Source organism: Dromaius novaehollandiae, chromosome 14 (assembly GCF_036370855.1).
Source record: "Dromaius novaehollandiae isolate bDroNov1 chromosome 14, bDroNov1.hap1, whole genome shotgun sequence".
NCBI lineage: Eukaryota > Metazoa > Chordata > Aves > Casuariiformes > Dromaiidae > Dromaius > Dromaius novaehollandiae.
The window spans coordinates 11,926,678-11,953,619 of NC_088111.1; the positions used below are offsets into that span (position 1 = coordinate 11,926,678).

The 26,942-nt window shown below is 34.8% G+C and overlaps 1 protein-coding gene across 5 annotated transcripts in view; it reads left to right on the forward strand.

Annotated features, from left to right (window-relative positions):
* SNX29 (sorting nexin 29) overlaps positions 1 to 26,942 on the forward strand; it is a 159,678-nt gene that overhangs the window by 106,322 nt on the left and 26,414 nt on the right. For all 5 annotated transcript variants that reach the window (XM_026096345.2, XM_026096344.2, XM_026096348.2 and 2 more), the window contains one exon: positions 13,519 to 13,658. In XM_026096345.2, the coding sequence (XP_025952130.1) occupies positions 13,519 to 13,658 (140 nt within the window). The remainder of the gene's footprint in view (positions 1 to 13,518; positions 13,659 to 26,942) is intronic.

Here is a 26,942-nt window from a genome sequence, read left to right on the forward strand (position 1 = left end):
TACTAGTTTCCATGCTGTACCTTTTGTATGAATGATCTTTCCATGCTGCTAGCAAATTGTTGTCAAAATCTTTACAAGTAGTCCTTAGAAGAATAGGTATTCTTCCTTCATCGATTTTGTGGAAAAGAGTGAAAATAGAAGACGGAGAAAGTTGTTTGTTCTCTCCTGTTATGCCTGTAAGAGAAGTGTCGTCTTAGTAAAGTTACTCATCATACATTTTTGTACTTGATTTTTTTTTTAAACTGCAGATCAATTTATGTACCATTTATGAAGTTGAACTGCATCTTTAACACTTGAATTGTTTGTTCTGTAATTTTAAACATGCTCCTCTTATGTCAGTGTGGCTTTTGGTTTGCTGAATGTTTTCTATGCAGACATATGTAACAACGCATGTAACTTCTAACCATGATTTTTCTTACATGAAATATATCTTTGGCTTTTAGGTAGCCTCAAGGTACTTTGGAACTTTTGAGTTTATACTTCTGTCATCATGGTTTAAGTCTTTTTGCCACTACTGCCATCTTGCCAGGTTCCTAATGTCTAAAGGACTGATTTGCTCCCATAAGCATCTCTAAGTCTAGAGAGTACTGAGTTATGTAGGCCACATCTAAAGCTCCTGAGGAGAAGCTTCCTATGATCATAACACTTGATTGCAAAGGGATCCCTTTATGCTTTTGTATAAAAAAATTCTCTTTCTTCATTTAAGATGAAGCAATTTTCTTACCCTTAATTTCCAAGCCTTTTATTCTTGATGCTCTGTTGGTGTCTCACTTCTTGAAATGTTGCTTTCAGATTAAGAGTTAAGTAATAATGCATGAGGATTTCTGGGACCTGTTATTCTAATTTGTTTGACTGTTGCAAAGTCCTTAAGCTCAGTTGCTACTTATGAATTTGGCAGGTTATAACACCTAAAGAATGGATTTCAGGAACTAAGTAAACATCTAATTAAGTATCCTGTTACAAGGGTATGGTCCCAATAAAGGACGTATCAAAATAGAAATGGTTCTTTGCTTCTACTGAAGATGTTAATTCAGTGATTGTCTAAATGTGTATAAATTGAATAAGATACCTTTCCACTCAGTGCTGACTTCACTGCATGGTATCCTTTGCTTTCATTTAAAACATCAGATACCCCTTATTAAAAGAATACACAGCACTTTTTTTTAAGATTAGAAGAGTGACTTTGCCATGACTTCTCAGCTGCCTCAGAAGAACAATACTGAAATCTAAAATAAGTAGTCTGTCTAGGAGAAAATGCTGAGTGCAGCAGCATTCATCGTTTTTAGCCTGCACAACCAAAGTCTGTAAACTGTTTCTCTGGCCATCTTCGGTTATAGCAATAAATCCTGTTTCATGCACAAATGCTAGATTAATAACAAATCTGTCTCTCTCACCTGACAGTGACTTAGCTAAATTGTGGATTATTTTGTGTGTGTAGTTATTTAATAAGTTTGTAAATATATTTCATATATCTTAAAAGATATCTGTATCTACGCACATATATAAGGAAATATGTATGCACTATATATATATATAAATACAAAATATAATTTATATGTATGTAAGTACATATCCTAAATGTTTCTGTCAGGTTCCTGGAAGATATCTTGTAATTCTGCATGTTCCATTCACCAGGAACTTCATCTTTCTCTCATTTAAGTCAGTATAAACCCTGCCTTTGTATGAACAGTGCAGACATTTGGGGGGTTTTCCCAATTGATGTAGCTATGTGGTAGCATTTGGTGTGTTCGCACATTGCTGAAGATGCTGAAGTTATAGACAGTCTTCAGGGTAACTGCCCTTTAGAATTAAAAGCTATAGAAGGTAAAGATTTTATTGCAAATAAATGAAACGGAGAGAATATTGCTTGTGTGTCCTATGTTTATAATGGCTATTGTTTTTTTAAGTTTATCAGGTAAAGAGTTGTTTGGCAGTGTGTGCGTGTGTGTCTATATGTATATATATGTATGTATATGAAGTCATATGAAGCCGTTCAAATTACAGTTCTAACTTTAATATTTTTGCTCTTAAGCTTTTCGTATTATGGCATTGATGTGTAACCCATGTTGTTTATTTCTTTACCATGAAAAGGTGATCTACTGTTCTGGGCCAGCAGGACTGTTTTTTTCAGACAGGTATACTTTTAAAGCTGCTTTTTAGACCTGGTGATGAAGTTGCTAAACTCACCTTTGAAAGAGATAACAGAACATGTTTGGAGGAAGAAAATGAGAGGACTAAGGTTCCTAAGGAAGCCCTTCTGGGTTTGGTGAAGAGAAGCAAGGGAAAAGGCTTCAAGTCACTTCACCACACAGGCCGAGGAAGCAGTGCTGTCGTGCATGATGCTTCGCATTCATGGGTTGAGCAGTAAGCTGCCCAAGGGGAGCTGTGTTTTGTGTTGCATTAGTCCTTTCTGGCTTAGAGACAGAGGTCAGTAGGCCACTGCATTTTCATGAATATTCTGGTGAGGGATCCCCTGCTGCCTATTTCTCAATTGTTTTCCATTGTTTGTGTGGAAGGAAGCGTTCCTATACCTGTAGGTATCTAAAATACAGTTCTGGGTTGCAGACTTTCTCGTTAACTTCTGTGGAGATACTCTTCTATGGGAGAGAGCTGCTATGGGGCTGAGAAAAGGAGAGAAGTGAATGAGTTGATAGGACAGGTATTTGAGAAAGGAAACTTCCAATTTTTTTTCTTTGGCAAGCGTTTCGAAACTGTGTCCATTTACCCCGTAGCTGATTGTCGGCCATCTGAATATGAAGCATATAAAGTGCTTATAGGTTCTTTCATTATCTAGCACACTTTTCAATGCTTTTATAATTTCGGTGGGGAAACTAGACAAAGAGATGTGTTTTTTCAGGGGATGCTACATCATTTTTTATTAAGGTTATTCACATATGTAATAGAGAAATTTCTGCCTTCCTAAGAAAGTACTTGTGTTTGCCATTAATCAGTCAAATTTGCAACAGAGAATGTAGTTCAAAATTCTGTGCCTATTGTCTGATGCTCACTGTAATTTTGATATACTGTGTATCTTGCTATTACGATCCAGTGAAGATCTTAGACGCTGTTGACTCATAGATGAGCAGACTGACAGAAACAAGAGCTAAGAGTAGTTGCTCTACTTAGGTTTGAAATTTTCTGCTTCTCTTTCAGATCTGTGTTCCTTCTTTTTCTAACTTGGTTACCGATCTAATAAATATCCTAGACCATCAGTTTAATAATAATAATAATAATAATACCAGTAATTCTAGACTGACATGAAGCATCTTGTTATGGTTTAAAGGACTTAATTCACAAGTTGCATGTATATGCCTGACATTAATTTTATTGCCGTGGTAACAAGTGTGATTCTAATGGTAAATGTACTGGCACTGTTGGAAATGCATATTTTAAAATAGGAAGTGTACCGATTTCTGTTTAGCTGGTAAATGGACAATAACAACAGGAATACAGAATACTTGAAAGAGGATGATTCAAAAAGAATGTCACTTTGGAAAGTCTGAGGGAAGAACGTCCTTTCATGTTAGGCTTGCGTGTTCTTGTGTCCTGATTCAGCAAAGCACTTCATTATGTCCTAAAATTTAGGTAAGTACATGTTTAAGTTGCGCTGAAATCAAAAGTGCAGATATATGTGCTTACGTACTTCATGGGTTTCAGTAGCTCATAGAAACTACCCCTCATCAGATTAGTTTGCCAGACTTGACCAGTGCCATGGTGAACTGTGATTTAGGAAGTCAGAGAAGAAAGTAAAACTTCCAGCTCTTGCCTTTGGGACAGTGGGTTAGATAGTATTTCTTAGTACTAAGCTTTGATATCCAATGTCTTCAAATAGAGTTAGTAGAAAATTATGTCTCTCTGGTGGTTCATAATTAGAATGCATTTATTAAAAGGGAAAATCTCTGGAAATAATCCTTAAATCAAATATTAATTATTTGGAGTTAAGGATTGCTTTCTTCGATGCTTACTTGGTTTGTTTATTGGATGATATGATTATATATATGCTTAAATTCTACATTATTCTTGATTTTCAAAGTGAGGTTTTAGCTTTCAACCCTTTTGCATCATGGCCTTATGGGGGGAAAAATAAATGTAATTTACACACTGTGCTGTTTGGACAATTGCTAGATAAAGAAAAATGTTGCAGTTCTATAACATCTCATGCTTTTTTTTATGTATTCTAGTAGCCTTCTGGTATAAAATGAAAATATAAAAATAATTTTCTAAATGTATTTCTTACTGTGAGGGTGGTGCTAAATTATCAAGTTACCTGGATTAATAAATCTCCTTTCAGGGAGACCTAATCAGGGAAGCATAATTATGGAAAGAAAACTAAAACCTCCTTTCCCTAAATATAATAAGAAAATAATCTGAAATTATTTTATCTACATATTTCTTTCTTTCTGTACCAATCAATATACTTGTTTTTTTTCCTGGAATTTATTCTTTTATAAATATCAGCAAATTCTAATCTTTGCTCTATAGTTTTTAGAGGGGCTGCTAATACTCAATATACTCAGTGTTCTTTTAAAAAGTGGAAAAAACTAAATATTAAATACTTCAGAGCATGCTAAATGTTGGAGAGACATTTTCTGCAGGAAAAATCTGTTTTCCCCCATTATATTATGTAAAATATCTTTACATGCAGGCACTATAAATAAGGTGTAGTGGAAATCAATATTCTCACTCATTTAGTTTTTATTTTAGAAAATAGAATGCTCCCATCGCAGTGTAACTGAAAGGATTTCTATTAAAGCATCTAGTGTTTTGGGTGGAAATAAAATTCAAAGACCATCTTGTATCTCACTGTTGGCATTTGGAGTGATAAACTGATGTATTAATGAAGTGGTCTGATTTTGGGAAATCATACATTTACTGCTTGACCTAGGGGTCTTGCTAAAGGCTGAAGTTTTCTGTTGTTGCTTTTTAATTAACAGTTAATTCCTGGACTAGCTGAAAAATTGACACATGGCTCACATTTTTCTTTTTGGAAAAAAACATTTTTTATTTTTTGGAATTTAGGGTTGGGGGGGGAGTTTAGCCTTTTATATGGATAATATTACTGGATTGAAAATGCTAGGTTTCTTAAGAAACATATTTGATTCCAGGATTCTTAAAACACCTAAACCAATTTAAAGAGGTATTAGACATAATTTGACCAAGATTTACTATTTTGGGACAGAGTGTCTATTGTTTTGATAGGGCCGAGAAGTTCCCACTGTCCAAACACACTTATGTGCTTGTGCTCTGGGCCGGCTTACAGGGTGCATAGATTGCAATATCGTATTCTAAGAAAGCATTGACAAAACCTTAGCATGATTAGGTAGCTATGACACAGTCATACATAAATGAACCTGTTACTCAAAATAAAAGGTAGGATTTTTTCAGAAAGTAATGTTTGAAAAAAAAAAACAAAAAAAAAAACCAAAACCCACACTTGCAGGCACAGGTTGAGCATGCAGCTCTTCTGGCCACCTGAGATGGCTGGCACAGCTACAAGCAACCATTTCTGTCCTGAGCAGGTAGTGTGACCTGAGCAGCTCTGTGCAGTCCTGCGGGAGGCACCTCAAGTGCCACTTAATTAGAAATGCTAATGAAAACGTTGCATTTCTCCCCTTGTGCCAGATGGAGGGGATAGACAGGACATGTCTGTGCTGGACTGAACTTGGATTTGCAGCAATTCCTCCTTAAATAACTTTTCTATAAGGATTACTTTCTGGTGTCATTGAAGAGAAGCCATAGCTGGTGATGGAAATGCATCAACTATTTGAGTAGGAGAAGCACAAACTAATAATTATATTTATGTAGTAAATCTCTGTTTAAGGAAGGATAGATTTCTTCTGGAAACTGACAGTTCCTTGATTTCTTCCCTGTATCGCATCCTCTTGAATTCCTGTTTGTTCCACTGAACAGTAAATGTACAAAAAATCTCACGGTGGGATGACTATTTATGAAGGAAATAACACATAAGATTGCCAGTTTATGTATGTACTCTCTTATGTACTATCTCTTTTTGTTGTGTATTGCTAGCCTGATCCTGCCATACAGAAACTGATGTTCCAAGCAGGATTGAACTTTTAAGGAGTACCATTTCAATGATTTTTGAGATGATTTTGGTGTAATATGGCGGTGTTCAGTATATCTAGTAGGGAAACTGTATGTACTGCCATAAAACTGTTTAACAGTGCAATAGTTGCTGAAGGATATATGTGGATGAGTGTATTCATGTCATGTTTCACTGAGATCTTTGCAAAGATGTCAGCCTATCAATCTGCAAAACTTGATACTTGTTAGCTAGCTATTCTTTAATCACGAAACAGTTTTAGAATGACTCAACAATTTAATGTGTAATTAGGTCCCATTTAAGCCTCTGATTTCCAGCTTCATTTTGAGGTTAACAGTTTGGTGTCTTGTAAATAGACAAAAACTAGCAAGATAATTTTCAGATTGAATGACCAACATAGTAAGAAATATTAGGCTACACTAAAATACCCTGGTTTTATTTTTGTGTTTACAGGTTCATCTTTTAATAATACTGTTGTCAGCTGTATTTAGGAAGGGATTCATTGTATGGTATCACAGAGGCTGGTACAGCTCTCATTAAAGTCCAAAGCAGGATTTGCTTTGATTGTTAAGTGGAGCTGGATTGAGCTCCGAGTTGGGTTTTTTTCAGTGCCAGCAATAAGAGTTTAGTTAAATAATAAATAGTGGTAAGAACATCATAAGCAGTGCCTTTTATGTTGATTGCAGCAGCACCAAACCCAGAATATAGAAGGGTTTTATCTGTCCCTAAATCAAGGCAGGTTACCATGGCAATCATACTGTTTTTCAACTGCTCATGAAAAATATTTGAAACATCCTAAGTGAGCTGTCCCATTAATAATGAAGAATATCAATGTTTAGCCATCTGTTACATATGTGTATATGAAAGACCAGCAATAGGCTGAAACAATTCAAATTGCAAGTTGTAATGAACTCTGCCTGTAATGAAAAATTGCAAAATAGAGTAACATAAAATATTATAGCATGTCAAATGCTGCATTTTACTTTTATAGTTGATCATCATCTGCTAATATCTGTTGAGAGTCTATCAAGATTTCCATTATATATTCTCATTTTTAGAAGTTTGTAATTTGATATTAGCATTTTGCTTTGGGCAGAAGCTTAGCAAATTCTCAGTCAAAAAGATAGTTTCATAAAATATTCTGGGAGACATTAATTTCAGATTAAACAATGAGAATGAAATACTTTCCCCAGATGTGTTTTGATGCTTCTGCAATCAGAAGCAATTTTGCTTGTTAGCTGAAGTTCTGTGGACTCTTAATCAAAAATATATGCTTTGGGGCTGTGGTTAGAAAATAATTTTGAAAGTGGTTTGTGCAGAAACTGCAGGAGCTTTATTTTTCAGAAAACTAGTGCCTACAAATTGAAGGTGCATACTGGTGTGTTGAGTCTGCATTAACAATTTGTGTATAGTATGAGTGTATTCTGCATAAATCAGTGCTAAATATATCCCAGATGCGCTACAGAGGTATATCAGGATCTGTCTATGTTTCTTATATAACTGAGTCCCTCTAGTATATATTAGCCTTTCTTTTAGCAGGGGAAGAGAGACTCTTAATCAAATAGGAGGGGCAGTAGATTATGGTTAGAACTAGTCCCTTTCCTAGCACAGGATATATTCATGGATTGTTAGTCAAGTGGTGCTGAATAGGTGAGACTTCCTCTTTGGTCAATTCAGAGCTGGTTTCCAGGTACAGAGTTAGTTGGTTTCAACATCCTCTGCTCCATTGCTTATGTTAAAGCAGTCTTCTTGCTGTTCGAAGTTGTACCTCAAACAATGTTGGGATTTTTTTCTGGTTTATCAGGTGAACTATGAGTGTGTCTTGCTGGTTCTTAGGGAAGAAGTGGGTGAAATTTCTACTGGTTTGATGAGTAGGGGAGAAAAAGAATGAAGAACCTGGTAGGGTTTTTGATTTTACAGAGTGGCCCTGGATGTCAATAAACAGTCTCTCAACTGAGGACATACGGTTCCAAAGAGTTTATCTTGTGAATTGAAATGAAATCTTAAATCTGTGAAAGCTGAGCTCCTGACTTTTTTAGATGCTCTTTGCTCTTTATAGTGTAGTGGGACCAAGGATTAGGCTAAGTCATGAACAGAGTAGGAGATGTTTACAAGACTAACATTATTTCAGGTTTGGTTGGGAACAGTCAATCTACTGCTGGACCCAATTAAGAGAACTGAAAGTAGGGAGTCAGCCTTTATTTTTAAGGTTAATAAAACTGTAGCCAGTTGTTGAAAACACTTCATGGAAAGATTTGCAGAAACAGCATGTAGGACCTGACTCAGGAAAGCGCTTAAAAACACGTGCTTCCAAGCTGGTTATGGAAGGATCAAGTACGTTCTATACTGCAAATGTAGAAAAACCTATTATAGAACAGTCTGTTTTTCTGTAATGATGTCAAACTGCATATGATTAGTCTCCTATTAACGCAGTTCTTGAAAGTATAGGAATCAAATAAAAATGCATACTGCTGCTTTTGGTGCCTTTTTTGGTATGTATTTTTGAAACAAAAATGTAGCTTTGCTGCAATTATTCAAAAATTCATTTTCATAGCCAGATTTGAAAACAGAATTTACAGCTGTCTGTCCACAGCAAATGCCTGTGAATGCATTTAAAAAAAATCAAAAACAAACACCCCCACCCTCCCGATGAACATACATGATAAAGGCAGGTAAAACTTCCCAGCAATTAAAAAGGCTTCTTGAGGCCTTTATGAAGCAAGAAGAAAAAAGAAGGAAGAAAAGAATCTTCAGTATCCTTTGGATTCTAATGGGTTAAATGACTGTTTTGATTATTCAAACCCACTATACTCATTCTACTTGCCTTTAACCTATGGCATCAATACCCACTCATTTTTAAAAGCAAGATTCCTTTTGGAACCATATAAGACAAAGTGTGCATTTATTCATGACTGTTGCTTTATCTTCCCATGCTTGCATTGATTTTCATAAAAACTAAACCATATAATCTAATCTTTAATACTTTAGTATTAAATTTATACTTTAATACTTTTTTAATACTCTAATCTTTAAAAATAGAAGTTGCAAAACTTTATGTAGTTGCGGTTTAGACAGAATTACTTTGTTCTCAAGATCCATGCAGGTCAAGCAAATGGTAAGTACATGAATCTGTATATTAAATCTTAAGGAGAGATCTTTTTGCTGTTTGCTGTGTGAATAGATATATGCATGTGCAGATCTATATTCACAGATAGAATCACATACAATCCCCAAAGTTAGGTGCTAAAAATGTTTTTTGTCTCTCTGATGTAACTCCAAATGAGAATCTTTCCCTTTAGGTTTTGCTTGTAAGTGAGAACATCACTTAGCAGTCAGAATATCAAATACTAAGTATATTTCAGTTACAGACAACTGGGCCCAAAAAGCGTGACAGTTACCTTTTTATAATTTGAGACTAAAAAAATTGCCCAGGCTCTCTGAACCAGTTGTGTTTTTCTATTATCAATTATTATATTTACCACTTTCTGACAAAAAGTCTGTATTACTAATGCTACTTGGCAGTAACAACTGTATAGCAAAATAATTCCTCTGAGCGGCATCCCGATGTTGGAAGGTGAACATATTATGGCAAAGTACAGACCATTTTGACTTGGCTTTGTATTACTTCTGCTAAAGGATGGTGGGCCATAATATATGTGCTGAATTTCACAGTAGATCATCCAGTGTTTGTTTTAGAGACCAAGTTTTTATCAGGCTAAAATTGCATTCTTAGTCGTTTTCAGACTGAGTGTAATTTTTGAGAATTTTTATATTTCACTTGAATAAATGGCAGAAAAATAATTGTGTATAAGCGCTGATGTCATTGGCTATAAACAGCAAAAATGCATTCCCCCAGCACCTTGTGGTATCTACAGCATTTTTAATTAGAAAACTACTTTGTGCAGTTATCTGTAGTTAATGAGATTCTTTATGTTAACATAAGGGATGAGCAGTACCTGCATTCAGCATTTGGCTTGTGTTTATAACACAAAGTATTTTTGCCTGTGAAAGAAAATATATTTATCTAAATACGTGTGCAATATGAGTCAATCTAGAAGAAAGTAACTTCTGCAGAAGAGCACATTTTAATATAGTTGCCAACGATTTCACTAAAAATACTGTTGCTGAGGATTTGTGACCAAAAAACTTAAACTGAAGAAGTGCTGACAAACATGGAAGTTTTAATGGAAGTTAAAATGGAAGTTTTCTTGGGGGCTTGGAAAAGCTCATCAAGTGACAAATCCAGAATCTAGAAAGTGCAGTGGGGGGACGGCCCGTTCTTCGGAGCGGTTATGAGTTAAGGCTTTGTCTGCATTAGCAGGGGTGTGGGAGCGGAGTTGTAGGCCAGAGCAATGCTCCTCGTATCTCCATTACATGCAGCTAGGGAAAGCCGGGCTGTAGGGAGGAATTGCTTCTAATTCAGACTGGTCCCATAGGCCAGCCATCCCTGTTACTGGTGTGGTTAACGCTTGCAGGACCAAAGCTGTTCCACACACCATGTCTTCTTCTCGAGGGTCTCCTATGGGGGCATCCTGTGATTCGCCAAGTTTCTCTGTTTTCTGCCTCACACGGTGATGGGAGCAAATCAGCATCCCTACTGCTGTGACCTGTTATGTGGCGATGTGGTACTTGAAATGCTTTGAGGGAAAAGAAGGCAAAGCTGTTCCTTGGGCTAGTCAAAGAATGCAGTAGGATCAAAAATTTTAGTGAAAAGAGGAAAAATAATACAATCAACATTAGTCAAAGGAGACCTGTACTAGACCTACTTTTTGTTATTAGTGTTCCGCTTCATTCGAATATAATGTGTCTCCACATATTAAAATTTTTTACTTTAACGTTTCTCAACAGCTTGTGTAGACTTCTGTTCAGCATATTTGTCCAGACTTCCTCAGTACAGTGGAGCACTGAGCAAGCTGGTGCTCTGCTGGGTCTGAGTAGTGACTGTGCTCAAACTGTGGAGTACTGGGCGAGCGATGCTGTGGGGTGGGTTGCGTGAAGTGGCAATAATGCAGATTTTTTAAATAAAATATCAGTTTCTAAGAATTTTCAGAATTTTTTTTTTTTTAGTAAATTCAGTTAATACCAGACTCATTTGCTACAAAATTTTTGGGGGGTGTCAGTGTGTGTGTGTATGTGTAGTAAACTGGTACTGAAGAACTACGCGATGAAAGGAAAGAAATAGCAAACTGTGTATAGCAAATACACAGGTTTTTTCTTCATACTGATCTAATTTTTACATGTATTTAAAACTGGAGTGTCAAACAGGGTGGGACATCCTTGCAAGTTCACGTTTAGAAAATATGAAAAATGTATTTGTATGTATTTTGGAATTTTTTTAGATTTATTAAATATCACACACACCGCCTAGTTTTTTGAAGCCTGTAAGTATGAATGCCTTCAGAAATTACACATTATTAAAAACTCACATGCAGATAAGACCATACAAGACAATACAAAACAATACAATAACAAAAATTAGGCTATTTTTAGTATACAGGATTCGTATTGTACCTTTATATGTACATTGCTGTTTATGACTATAACTTGGGAAAAGAAAAATATTAGGAAGATGGTGTTTGTCTGTTTAAATATTTTACTGTGGAAAGCAGGATCTATGAAGTATAAGCATAGCGATGGGAGTCCTGCTATAGAGAGAACTGTGGCAGATTCTGTGAATTTAACCATTTTTCTTAACGTTTGGGTAAAATGCTGACTTAATTGAATCCAGAGGATAATTTGTCCCTGATTTCAGTGGAACCATAATTACGTCCTATGTTGTTTTGCTACTAGGCGTAGATACTTCAATAGGGAAAATGTTGCCCACTTGTGAAAGGCTTTTCTAAGCTAAGGCTTTGGCTAGATGGGATGAATTGCTGCACTGATGGAAAATTTTTAAAATTCCTAAATGTAAACATTGCATATATGCTTATCAGACAGAAAATATATGTTGTAGCTAAAAGTAAGCTTAATTAAAAGAATGAGTTTTTGTAGAATGTAAGTCTTGGTTGCCTGTATTTGCAAATGTACTTTAGTTAACATTGGTAGATCTTTCTTTATGCTTTTTTCTTTTTTCCATGAATTTAAATTAGTACTTTGAGAAATATCATTCAGAATCTCTTCTTATTTTCTTCTGTCTACTAAAAATATTGCTGTCCTGCTTATTTCTCCAAAGGAGAGATAAGAACAGAATGAAGAACGTCAGTAAGGGTTCTAAGAACGCTAGAACAAGCTTCCTTAGCTGAAAGGATCTTCCCTGCTTTGATACTGAGTCAGTGTGATCTATCCAAGGACGGAATAATCTTCAAACTTGTGTCACGTGCATGGCAGTGTGGCTTGAACCTTTACTTTTTAATACAATGAAATTATCTGGTGTCATGTCAAAAGTTTTTTTATTTTTCTGCTGGTGTTTTGTGGGTTTGTTCTGTGTTTTGTTTTTGGTTTGTTTTGTTTTTTGCAAGATACCAGGACTTGTTTCAACAATATTTCTTGCATACATTAGTAATACAGGTTGAACAGACACATTTTGTAGATGATAATCTTCCTTTGAAAGCTGTAATTATCTAATAACTGTTTTGGCTTCATGCCTGAAAACATACTCCAACATTTAAACTAGGTGGTCAGAATGCCTGCATTTTGAGATAAAGCTCATTGCCTACAGCACAAACCAGTCAGCATCTGCTTTTGTGGTGACCCTATAGCAATCTTACATTAGTGTGATATGTTTGTGGGCTTTGTATTATAGTTCACCGTAATTATGATTCTTCACAGGAAAAAGTTAAGTGTGTGCAGTTTACACAGTTATTCCCATGTTTCAGGGCCAGTATAGAGTAAAATCCTGAGGATATAGGAACTTAAAAAAACTTTTATGAGAGTTGTGATTTAGTCTTTAAAATACCATCTACTGTTTGAAAACTCCTTAACAAAATAATAATTTATTAATATAATACTAGATAAAGCTGGAGAAATATGAATCCATTGTGGAGTTTGTGTACTCAGCCTCTGAAATGGATGAGTTGTGAACAAATTGAAGGAATGATGGGTCACTCTTACCCTCTGTGAAGTCTAGTAATTCTGCATCCCAGAAGAAGTTGAAAAAAATTCTTATGCCGCTGAAGGAAACCTTGCTAAGCTCCTAGGACTTTGACTTCTACTATTCATAGAAGTATTTGGTCCATAAGGGAAACCTTTTGCTGCCGAGGAGAGAAGTCAGCGTCATGTCAGTGGGTACTTTGTGAAATGGGATTTTATTTGTTATTAGGTTGCATGGTTTTTCTTTTACCTCTAAGAATTAGTCAAGATGCGTTTGTTCTTTACATTTTGCCAACATGTTTCTTTAGATATAATAAACGTAGATCATTAAAAAATCAAATTTGAGGTTTATTAGGACTGTTTAGTGACATTATAGGATGGAAAAAACATTCTTTGCACCACTTACATTTTTTCCCTTCTATTTTTAGGATGCAAAGTTTGTAGAAGAAAGACGCAAGCAGCTACAAAATTACCTAAGGAATGTAATGAACAAAATTATTCAAACTGTACCAGAATTCACAGCCAGTCCCAAAAAAGAGACTCTTATTCAGCTGATGCCCTTTTTTGTGTAAGTATCTGTCAAGTAGATGTGCAGTAATCAACAATATATGAGCCCCTTTTTTTGGAAATTTATTTTAAAACATAATGCCAACATCTCCACAATCTTCTAAACAGCATTTTTTTAATAGAAGGAACCTGTTAAAATTTTAAGTGTTTTTTTTTATATTTAAAGGGATACACATGTTGTAATTTTTTATTTAAATGGTGGTTTTGAACAAAAATCACTGTGTAAAGCTTTCTAAAGCATATAAATGACCTAGAAATCTGCATAAATGGATACTCTTAATGCATTAGGTATTTTCAGATTTGTTTTATTAGAGGTTTTTCAGTTTAGTGTATTGTTTTTATTAGTGGGGTTTGCGTTTTGTTTTTAGTCTCATTTGGGGGGGAGTGAGGGTAGGTCACTATTAGGTTTCTTATCAAATTAAGAAATCAAGGGGTCACATCTGCTGATGTGTTTCCTTATTATAGTGTTGAAGTAACATGGTAGTGTTCTGGTTTTGTTAATGTTAAGGTTGAGTAATATGTCTAGAAATAGTTTAACATGGTCGTCTGTTAAGACTCTCAAAAAGAACTCTCTTAATATACCATTATATAAAGATATCATCTCTTAGTCTTTCCATTCTGCTGTAAACATAGTTCTTCACAGTATTTGTAAATGATATTTAGAACTATTTAAACAAGAAATAATTTCAATGAAAATTTGTTTTTGAAAGTGTGATTAACTCTTTCCTTTCACTAATGCTTTTCATATACTGTGCACTGAGGCTGTACAGGCTATGTTTAGATTTGACACACTTTCATAGTAAGTCATTACATTAAATCTGCAATCCACAAGTCACTGCAAAAGCTTTGGGGGTTCCATCCAGCATGGATTTTCAGTTTGCAGAATCACAACCCAGTTAAAATTAATATGTCTCAGGAGGGACATATATGCTTAGCTTGTACTGCTTGCATGATCTTATGCTGAATTTTATATTTTCAAGTTGAAAATTAGATTCAGAAATGTGCCTATTCTTTACATAAGTGTAATAGATAAATGGAAGAATACCAAATATTTTGTGGCATTCATGGTTCAATTGTTTTTCTTGAGGTTGTTGTCATAAATGTCAAAATGATGTTAGTAGAGACAAACATCTCCAAAGACTTACTTTCTTCTCCCCAAGAACCTATTTTGTAGAATATGACAAAGGGTTGTAAAGATTTAAATGGTTTCAAGTACTTCCAGTTGAGAGGGCCAGAAATGTTTTTTGTTAAGTCATTTTTAAAGTTGTCCTTAAGAAATGCTGCAGTTCGTTTTGTTTCCTGAACGTTAGGGGGGCAATGCAGAACAGAAGATGCATTTGCAATTGAATTTTCACCTCAAATATTTTTTCCTGTTTCTGTCTTGTGATATTTAATTTTAAGATGGTTAAATATAGCTGTGTGAAGTAGTGTACTAATAATTTCTTGTCAACCTCATTTCATGATTTGCTCTTTTAAATATAGAGCAGGAAAATAAATTCTGAATGGTGTCCACATAGAGGACAGTGCTATTTAAATGCCTATCTGTGGTTAATTATGACTGATTATCCCGAGTTTTCCACATGTACAAGTGGTAATGCAAAATAAAATTTTTAGGTTGAGGCTCTCTAGTTCTTCCTCATCAATCGGTTTATTCATGAAAGAAATCAAGACTTGGGAATAAGATACATTGATAAATGATGATTATGGTTTCAGCTGCTATAGTAATTATTGTTACCTTGACATTAAAAGGAGCCATAAAGATGGCAACAAAAATAATTAAGGAAAAAAGGGGACAAAATTTCAAGCAGAAGGCATTAGATTAGGAAATACAATGGCTACTGTAGTTAGAAATGTACTTTTGATGTTTTGGCCTTAAATAATGAAAGGGGCAGTTCATTACTTGAACTGTGATGAATTATTTGCACACTTTAACCAAAATTGCTTTGGTTTGGAATATATATTTAATTTCAATCATTAGAATTTCACATATTTAAAAAAAATCTTTCATTAATTGTGCAATTAACAGTGACCATACTGTGAGATTATGAACTATGAGATAATACGGTACTCTAAAAGTAGTGTTTCTTTTTATTCTACTTTGAAAAATGGTATTTCAACAATAGCATATTATAATCTGTGAGCCACTTCTGTCAAAGGTAGCAAGGGAAAACAAATTCCATCTAACTGCTCAGCACTAAACAGTGAACTTGCTTTCTGAGAGTTAAGCTTGGCTCTTGTACTAGTGTGTAAATAGAATTTAGATCTCGGGTTTTTGTTTCTTTAAAAAAAGAAAAAAAAAAAAAGACAGACACAAAAGAAGATTCAGAATCACAGCCTTGCTTAAAAAGATCTACCAGGGATGCAAAAATCTGAATAAAAGCTGTTACTTTGTTCTGCTGTTATAAAAAGAAAATTCTTTTAATTAATAAATTCTAATAATATGAATGAGTAGATACAATCCATTTTACAGAAAGAGCAAAGTCTTCTCATTGAGAAGATGGTATATTTAAATTAGTTGTTTTCTGGATATAGCTACAGTTTAAAATGTGAAACATTCTGATACAAAATAAGACAATTATCTTTAGCAGTAGCATAAGGGAATTTGTCAGTGTAAACATGGGTGTGATGCACTGTTAACTGTCTTTGGGTATAGCTACATCATAGGTTGCAAAAAGACTTGTTTTATTGTTAGAATTGTTTTGCATTTGGCAATCCCATAGTTCTCAATACATTGCCTGAAGCAATGGACTATCGTAAATTCAAGAATATTCTATGATATCCAAACATTGTGGCAAAAAGGTTCCACTCACATACGTAGCTATGAAATATTTTCTTCTTAGAGAGTTTTCTCAAGTAATAGATAGGTCAGCATTCTCTCTTTGCTAGACTAGATAATCCCCCTTGGGAATATTAGTGAGATTCTGAAAAAGCTTAGCCATTGAACAAAATCAGTGTACAACTCATCTACAGCAGACATAGTGTTTTTTCTTTAATGTAATTTTTACTGAGATATCAGACCCTACTTCTGCAGATAAGCAGAAATTTTAAATTAATATAAAAATCTTTCAGACAATGGTAAAAGGTACAAATTTTAGAAAGTATCATAATACTCAGGCTATCATTTGAATTCTGAATGTCCTGTATTTTCTGAGTGTCATGACCTGGTACTACTAGTGAGTAATAAAAAGCATTGGAAACATAATGCATTTCAATTCCACGCTACATTCCCAACCTCTCCATTATTGTTTTGCCTTAATGGATTTGAGCTCCCTCCACAGGAGATCTTGAACATGCTGGACATTGTGAAGTGCTTATTACATTATTCAGCTGAAACGTTGGTACCTGCAATTCTTCTATTCTCTTAGGTTTAGCAGTACTTTAATAACTTAAAACACCTGTAAATAAGTGTTTAATCACTTTTAAAATCTGATTTAGGTCCTAGAATATGATGATGATAAACAGAAATTAAAATGAATGTCTTTAGGACTGTATTCACTGAACATTAAGCACTGGAAAGAATAGTGCCTCTAAGATTTTTGTTGTGGGTTGTTCCTTTGAGGTTTTCCCCCCTCAGTGCAGTGATTGCATAAAATCAGGCCCCATTTGATGGGCAAAACATTTTAATTGATCCATTATGGAATACCGTGCCTCTGTTATAAAGAAAGAAACTAATGTTATTTTGAAACTCAAATACAGTTAACAGGCTGCACTAAAATAACGTGAATCAGTTTGCTAGCATTCTTCTTCATTATTGTATCAAATGCTAGTGGCTCATCATAGAAATGTAATGGCTTTTGATTCCTTATGCTGTGAATTGTCATTAATGCACTCTTTCTGAGGTGAATCTTTATCATTTTTAATCTTGGTTTAGATTTTTTTTCCATTTTGATGTTGCATTAGCTCAATCACAGATTCAATCAAATAATTTCCTTTATAGTCCATTTTCATATCTTAATGTATGAAAGACACTCTGGCTCTGGTAATTTGTCTGTCTACGTGCTGAATAGCAAACTCTTTGTAACAAAGAATTGGATATCACAAATTAAATTTTCCAGTCCATGCAGAGCAAAACCTAAATCAAGAGTTGGCACTGCGGAATTGCTATATCTGCTACCTGGTGGAACCTTGTCTGTTAACACTTACTTAAATTAACATTTATTTGCAGTCCTGATTGGTATGTTGCAGATAAATAAAACTTGTTATAACAAGCACACTTGTGTTTTAATCACATTTTTCTCAGTTTATCTGAAAAGTACCACACACATTAGCTGTTGGTTAATACATGTATAAGGACAGGAGGACTCTCTGGCAACAAGCATCACAATTCCCTGTACCATATAATTAAATCTTTCAACTTAAATAATCGTAACAGGCTATATGATTTCAAGTACGTTCTGTCTAAGAACCAATTTACTAGAATGTTGTTGTGAAGTTCCATATTTCTATTTCAGTGATTTCTGTATCAAATATGCTCATTTTTTCACAATATAAAGGTTTCTTCCCATCATCCTTGTCCTGGGCACAAACTGAAGTGCGAGGAATTTCATTTAAACATGAGGAAAAAAAATTATCCTAAGGGTGGTGGAACAGTGCAACGGGTTGCACAGAGAGGTGGTGGGGTTGCCATCCTTCCTATCTTCCCCAAAATCTCAACCTGAGACTTTAACTTGAGCTGTGTTTAACATCAACCCTGTTCAGAGAAGCGTTAGCTAAACAAACAGCTGATCAAACAGATATTATATGTGAGCAAAACAGGCCTAAACAGTGTGAAACTACTAAAACATGTACTTTACTTTTTAGCTATGCGATGCCATTCAAACAAGAATAGTGCCGCTTTATTGATACTTTTGCTTTGGCAATGCAACTGTTTGCACCGTGGTTGCATATATTTTAGTACAGAATTTAGTGAATGTTTTCACAGATTACTTGTGCTGAGTATCCATTCTTTACCTCATTTTCCAGGCCACTGCTATATGTTACAACATTTTCTAGGTTAATATTAATCATATGTTCTGCTGAGCTGCAGCTTTTGACATTTGTTCCCTTGTAGTAGCTTGTCAAATATGTACTTTAAAGAAAGCAGAGAACAGACTCATCAGTAAATCATCAGCGAAGTAAGAGGTTAGAGCAGGTTCTGAGAAACTATTGTCTGCCTGAGGTGATTGAACACCATAGGAATCATCAGTTCTCCATGATGATTAGAGGATTGTAATCTTCATTTCACTAGATGACATTCCTGGCAGCATATTTGATAGCATAAGTTGTGTTGCTTGGGTGATTTGCATCAGTTGTCTTTCAGCCACCTGTTTTCCAAATCAAATTGTAGTCAAAGATGCACTGTTTGTACCTTTCCTTCTCATTTCATAAATGCGTCCTGCTTCCTGGAAGAGCAAATTATGAGAAGAGTGGTAGAGAGATCAAGGGTACCAACTGGCAAGTGAACTTCTGTACCAACCAACCAGCCACTCAAAACAAAAAGGTTGCTGTGGCGATGCTCCTCAAATATTTATTTGCTACTAAATAGCATGTAAAATAAAGTATCTGCCATCTGTCTTACAGACTCCTTGGCTAAAATAATGTGGAAGAATAGATCAGGTTTTGTTGGGTTGGGGGTTGGTTTGGTTTGAATTTTAGGGGTTCTCTTATCTCTATTTCAGTCACAACTATCAATGTGTCATTGTCACTGAGAACACTTAAATTCACATGTTAAAGGTGTGAGAGAGAAAGTTAACTTTTATACCTATTCCAGTCCTAGTGTTAAAAAGTTGCTTTCAAGCATAAACACAAGAAATCTTACAAGAAAATTACAGTGAGGTTCATGCAGACATTGTATCTGTGAGTTCATTTCAAAGAAATTCAAAATTGACATTTTCAAAGTTACTTTCAAAACATTTTAGATTAAAAAGAAAAATTATCTCTGATTTAAAAAGTTAATTAAAAACTTGACTATCACTTCATTTGGTAACTTAATCTCCCAACAAGGGATAGTTTATTATAGAACTGTGAAGAGTGAACTAAAACCTCTTCACTGAAATATTCATGGAATATTACTCTAAATAAGATCTTTGAATACATAGACATTAATATAAACTATATTAAATATAAAGTAGTATATTATGTATAAAGATAGAGGAGAAAGACGTTAAAAATACGGTGCTTTTACTGTGTTCTTGGCAGTGACAGTACTGAGATGAGGTTTACATGAAGAGATTTAAATTTAAAAAAATTTACATCTATTTGTCTGTTTGCAGACCTTTAATTCTCAGTCTCTAATGAGGGGGAAAATATTTTTGTAATCTTGCCTGATCATGCCATATTTTAGTGTTCTCTACCTCATTATAATTTATAGGAAATCGGTTTAAAGCTACCGAGAGGTTTCTAAAATATTCTGATTATTTCCTCCCTTTATGGTTTGCTTAGCTGGACTAATAGTACTGTGCTATAGCAGCAGTATAACTGTTAATTAAACAGTCTTTCTGGATGAAAAGCTATAAAAAATGATTTTATGAAAAAACAAAATAATTCTGAAGTGTTTTTCTCTAGGGTGTAAACAGCAGAGCAGAAATGATAGTTAATACAAAGTTTATGCATTGAATCCCTTCTTTTATTTGAATTCCCTATTATCTATGTATAAATATAAATAAACAAAACCCTACATACATGCATATATCTATATCAAATCAGCAGTTAAGGTTTTTGTTTTACGATTTTTACAATTCTGTAGAAAAAATCAGCTCAGAATGTCTTTGCATATCTTGAGTATATGTGGGCACTGTATAGTTATTGAGATGATTCCTTTGGCATCCCTGTAGTTAGGATATGTGGTATTGCATCAGTTGCATGTGTTCTGGGACATACTGGTAGCATGATTTTTATTCTGAATTTTTGTTTTGTTCATTCTATGGCACATATTGGGTCTGCAGTTGCAGCCAGAAAGTTCCTGGGGCAATTGATAAGGAGATGGCAAAATTGTCCTGTCTTCATAATTTGTGGTGTATGTGGTGCCAGTATTCTTCTGCTAGTATTTTATCTGATAAACAATAAGATTAAAAGCAGGCAAACCCTGAAATATTGCAAAACAACATAATGTGAATTAAAGAAGTAAAGGATTTTAAATGTAATTTTGAATAGATTAATTTATGAAAAAATGAGTTGGTAATGGCATGACACTTTACTTTTTACTTTTTTTTTTTTTTTTTGAAGTAATTAGTGTACACATCTATGACTTCTAACAGAATAAATGGCAGTATTCAGGTTAAACATAGTATACCCTTTTGGCTAGTGCCCAGATTTTTACCTGATTGCTTCCTTCAAAGTAGCAGCTCGTGTTACCCACTTGGCACTGAATGGGTTCATTATCTCTTTAATAGATCTCAGTTATACTCTGTAACAGTAAGTAAGCACTCTGATAAAGAGGAACATATTTTACATGAACAAACTATGAATAGCATTTGCTTAAATATGTGACTTTTAATTAGTAAAGCACTTCCTAATGCCTGAAACATGCTAATAAAGCTAATTTATTGCCATGTTAACTGATTGATCTACTCGTAAAGCTATACAGAGACATTACACAATATTTATCTTTTAATGGAACTGTGTTGCCAAGCACTGATGATTGTTGAAGTAAAAATATCTTAGATATCTAAAATTTGATTAACACATTAAGATAACACAGGAAATTCCATGGCAAAAATATACTATTCAACTGGTGTTTTCCTGATGATATAATTAAAATCTTTGACTTGAAGTGGATTGTTCTTAATACAGCTATAGTTGTCGGTATTGTTCTTTGTTTTTGCATTCTTCACGTTGTAACTGACAGTTTGTTTTTAGTCTGACATAACCTACAAGGCTTGGCATCAAACTTAAAGCATCATACTTCTTCTTTTGATTTACCCGAAACCTAAAGAAGCAGGGCAAAAATTGTTTGGTCTAAGTATGTCAGAATTCATACCTTTATATCTTTTCCTTTTTCAAGAATTAAGTTTAGAAAATAGTATTATGATGTTACGTTGTCTTTATTTCATGTTTTGGCACATCGCAACATGTATTGCAAAGGCACGGCATGCTACAGATGTATTAAAATTTCCTTTTCCTGTTCGAAGTAGAGAGTATTATGAATGTCAGAGGAAAATGAAGAAGGACAAAATAGATCAGGAGGAGGTGAAACAATGACAATAATGAGAGCAGGAATAAGCAGGGAGAGCGCAGCGAGATGCTTAATATTTAAAGGAAGAGAGGGTGAATATAGTAAGGAAGGATTTGAGTAATGCTGGTACTTGAGGATTACTAGAAGTACTTGATTTTGTAAAGCTGTGGTTTTAACCAAAGAAATTAAGATGATGATCAGGTTTTAGTTCTTGATTTTACAAGGGATCCCTTGAGAAACATGTACAGTTTCTCCACAGTAGTAAAATAAGAAAGCTCTGCATATATGGATGTTTCTTGGGTGCCTTGAGGGAAGTGGAAATTTCAGAATTCAAACTGATAAGTTTCTATTTGGGATTTGACAGATTATTTGTTAAATAATTAAAATGTTTATCCTAGCTGTAAAGTATGCTGAATTACCTGAAATACAGCATACCAGTATGCTGTAAAAACCTGAATTACCACTGAAAAAAAGAATATCAAGTCTTTGTAAGAGATCATTTGTTGCAACTCTGCTCCACATTTCCATGCAGTAAAGAACTATCCTGCTTCCTCCTATGTTTTTTAGACCTAAGGTTTGCAAAAATGCATCTCATTGTCTTTTTATTCCTGGTGGTTAATTTTGAGTAAATGCCAAAATCTGTAAATTGAGCTAGGAAGAGTTAAGTATCAGTGGAAGATGATTGCTTCCATAATGCAAACTATAGAATAGTTTTATTCTACTACATGTGTAAGATATCACAGGAGATTTAAGCTGTGTTTAAACTCAGATCCATCATTGACCAAGACTTAGAGTGCCTTAGAGAATTTTGACAGTGTACTTACATCAATTAGGAATGTGTAGAAAAAAATCACACCCTTGAAATAATTTTGGAAGAGACCCCCTATACTGAGAAGAATGCATCTCTACTAGACCAAAATTTCGTTTACTGTTACCTCTTTTGATTCTAGGGAGGCTCTTTGCAGTAAAGGGATGCCAGTAAAACTATTGTAGAGAGAAATGCTCCTTAGTTTGGTATGGGATCAGAGCAACCAAATACCCAGATTAGTGTTAATGTGCCCAAAGTCGTGTTCCCTTGACTTCCCCCCTCACCTGCCCCCAGAGTGTGGTATTGCCCAACTATTTCACATTTTACGGAATTGACATCTTCCACGTCGATGTTTTTTTCAGTATGCAATTTTCTTTTGCTAGCCTTTCTGAGTTAATATAGACACGTTCTAGCCAAAGAGTTTGCAGCCTGTGATGTCCTAATTTCAGGATAGTTATCTTAGGAATAGCACTAGCAGCATTCACAGTCTTGAAATGGTTTCTGTAGATGGAGGTATATTCCAAATGCCCACCAGCACTAAAGACACCTGCTGAGTTCAACTTGGTTCTGTTGTTACAATTTTACAGAAATTAGCAGTCAAATAACTGCTCGCTAGAGCTTAAATGACAATTTTTAATCAGGAAGAATAATATGCACAGTTACTAATGATTTATGGAAGATGCGTGGAATTATCAACAGGCTTAATTATCTGCTTTGAATACAAATGTTGTAATCCTTTATATTTTAGATCAAAATTTAAGTCATTTTGAAGTATTTTTAAAACTATTTTTGTACTCTTCGATCTTTTTCTCAACTGTTAAATTAAAAAGGATTAAAAACTTTCTCTGGTTTTCTTATCTCCTTTATTCTTGTCAGCTGCATTTCTGTAGGTTGTATTTCTTTTTGCAGCAACTGGTCCTAATTCTTTTCAGAGAAATTTGCCACCAGTTCCCAATGTAAATAAGTTTTATTCAGGTGAAAGAATCTGTTCATGTGCATGCCTCACTCCTGCCATCCTGCGTGCTTTTTTTGCTCTTGCTTGCCCTTCCTCCCTCCCTCTTTCACATTTAAGTCAGTCCCAAGCTGAAATATTTCATTATTTTGAACAAGTACAAAAACAATTTTCTCCTGCAGATTATGGGGAAGAGTGAAAGTATTACATAAACACAGCCTTCTAAACTGACCCTAACAAAACACTAGTGCTGTTTTGTTCCAGGACTAAGATGCCTTAAAGAAAAGACATTTCTCATTTGTTTATCTTGATGTGATGCTCAGTAAAACTGGTGTATCATGCAGCAGCTCCAGAGTTTTTTGTATTATATCGCCCTCATTATTGAATCTTTTCACAGGAAAAAACAACTTCAGTGTCAAATAGTTTGACTCTTAAACTGATTAGCATCTAAATAAGGACAATGAGACTTCTCTCTGCAAAGTTAATTGCTATAAACTGTTCAACAGGCCTCACAAATAGGTATTTATGGGCATATTCCCACCAAATAGATTTTTGTCATGTATTCAAAGTGACCTTTACAGTGCTCATGAGAAGAATAATTTAGTGTATGGTGTTACAGAAGTAAATACTATGCAGTCAGAGTTGGAGGCATTTGAGGGCTTATGATCTTTTACACTTGCCTCTGAATAAAGTAGAAACTCTTGTTTAATGCTGCCTGAGAAAATAAAGAATGTGGAAATAGGCAGTACTGACATTACATATGTAAAATGGTGGAAACAAATGAGGGAGAGTATATGGTATTTCTTGTACATTTATAGAAATGTGCAAGAAATGTTCTCCTTCATTTCATAATTTAAAAGCACGAGGCAAGAATTTACAGTAAGTAGATCGACAGTAATGGTCAAAAAGCACTTTGTATATAGCTATTGGTACCTGGTTGGTAGGTCTCTATTTCCTGTTCCTGAAAACACAATTTTTAAAGCTCTGAGACATAGGGAGATTATGTTGAATAAGGAAACCATTTTCAACATTACAGCATTGCAAAGTTCTGTGAAAACAATTTTTAACTGTATTATGTATGCAGTTTTTGTTTCTAATGGGTCTTTTTCTCTTCCTCTTTTGCAAATCATAAGAAGTACTCCAGGAGAGGGTGAAAATGCCAAGTTGCCTACTTTGAAAATGTGCAATCATCAATTCACCTAATATTTCTTCCTTTAACGTCTTTCTAACATGCAGAAATAGTTCACTGTCACTTTGATAGGTGCCTTCTTGATTACACCTGGCTCCCAGCTTGTACACGGCAAGTATTTGGGAGAACCTTTTCTCTTAGTCTAGGAAGTTCAGATCCCTATGGGATGCTGATTAGTTCAAGGAACTGGACTGAGATGCTTTTGAGTGATTATTCACTGGGCACCAGGAATTGTATAACCACTTTTTGTCATTTTTCCTTCCAGTTAACAGCTGGATTAATGATGAAAGATCATTCTGAGAGAAGAGTTGTTGTTCTCAGCAGCATTCGTTTCTTCCTTTTTGTCCTGCTCTTTAATTCCTGCAAATAAATTCCACAAGCCTTTGGCAAGAGGCAGGTTTTCTAAACCATGCAGATTATCTCTATACGCTGCCTAATTTGTAGCAGCATAGGAAGGGGTTAAGATTTTTCTCAAAGTAGAATGCACAGCCACTTAAATTTTTGTGTCATTACAGCAATGATCCTGTTTCCTTGGTAACAAGCAAGTGACATGCACTCTCCTTTTTAGAAGTGAACGCTTTATATACATTCAGCCATTCCCGTGTTGCAGCAGGTGTTTCTGAAAGTGGTAGCAAAGATGGGCTCTACAGCCAATAAAGGAAGATGCAGTTTCGAGGCTGGGCAAAATAAGGAGAATAAGGAGAAGATAAATCTCTTCTTCACTTTGCAATCAAGATAAAATTAATCCAGAAGAGAGACTTCCAAAACATGGCTGTATTTATCCAAATATGATTTTCATCTCATCTCTGCCATCCGTTTTTCTTTCTTACCATTCTCAGCTCCTGTCTTAAAATCAGCATTTCTGCGAATAGTAGCAGCAAATTGTAATGCAGAGTACTTAGAAGCACAGGTTAACTTACCCCAAATAATTAGTATGTTGGAGAATTAGAATAACTGAAATGGTAAATTATTTGGAATAAAAACAAGGTAGTTGGAAGACTGAGGCATTTGAGCACCAATTCCTGATATGCAACGAAGCATAGTTACGGATAGGAACGGTGTTGTGGAATAGGAAAGTTATTGTTTGTCACCGGCTCACTTCTGCAAGTGACTGTGACTCATAAGAATCTCACACCTTTACTGTGTTTTGAGAATTGTTGTTTCTCTAGAATATCTTTTTCCGAGAGGGAGGGAGGGAGGTTTCTTTCTGCTTCCTTTGACTGGAAGGCATAGTCCCCCTTTGAAAGCCAGTCATTTTGTCGGTTCCAGTGGCAGCAGTGAGAATGGATCCCCCACTTCTCTGAAGTCCACTTGTAGTAAACTCAATTAGTTGTCCATTTTCTCTGCTGAGCTTTATAGAGCAAACAGCCCAATAACTGAGAATAACTTTAACACTGGTTAAGACTATAAAATGTAAGATATATTTGGGAATGAATGATAGTTATATCTTACAGATGTATACATGACATGTACATAGTATGTATATAAAATTCTTTGGTAAAATCTATAGTAGAAGGCCTAATTGGGAATCAATCCACATTCTATTGCCCAGCAACAAAAATATATCAGTCCTGTGAGTATACTACTTATATCTTTCCCAAAGTGGCAGGTATTTACCAAAGTGGATTTGGTTCAGATTTTATGCAATTCAATTAATAACTCTCTTAGAAAATAAGAAAATATTTTAAAAAAGAATCCTCATGTTTACTTAATAATAAAATTAACTGAAAAATTTGTAAGTTGCTTTTAAAATAGGGCATGTCTTTGAAATAGTAGGAGATTTCCCCCAGCTCCCTTTCTATCTACAGCTGGTTTTAATTTTCACTGTATTCTTCAAGTGCTGTGCAAATAAGATGAGCATATCAGGTGGTGTAATGTTTATTGCAAATCTTATTTTACTTCTTGAATAAGAAAGCTTATGAACATTAATCAAAAGTATTTGATCAACTTTTATTTAAAGTAAATGTGTATTTCTTTGTGTTTCAGTATTTGTTGGGGTGTTTAAGTTCTAGTAAGTTTTCTGAAAAACTTTAATAGAAAGGTAGTTCTGCTTTTCCAGCTACAGAGAAGTTTGAATTAACACGGAACATAGTGCACTTTGTTCTTTAATTTTGAATTAAAGGCCTGAATTTTTTCTCAACCACTTTCTCTCCTTAAAACATACTAGGAAATGAGGACTGACTT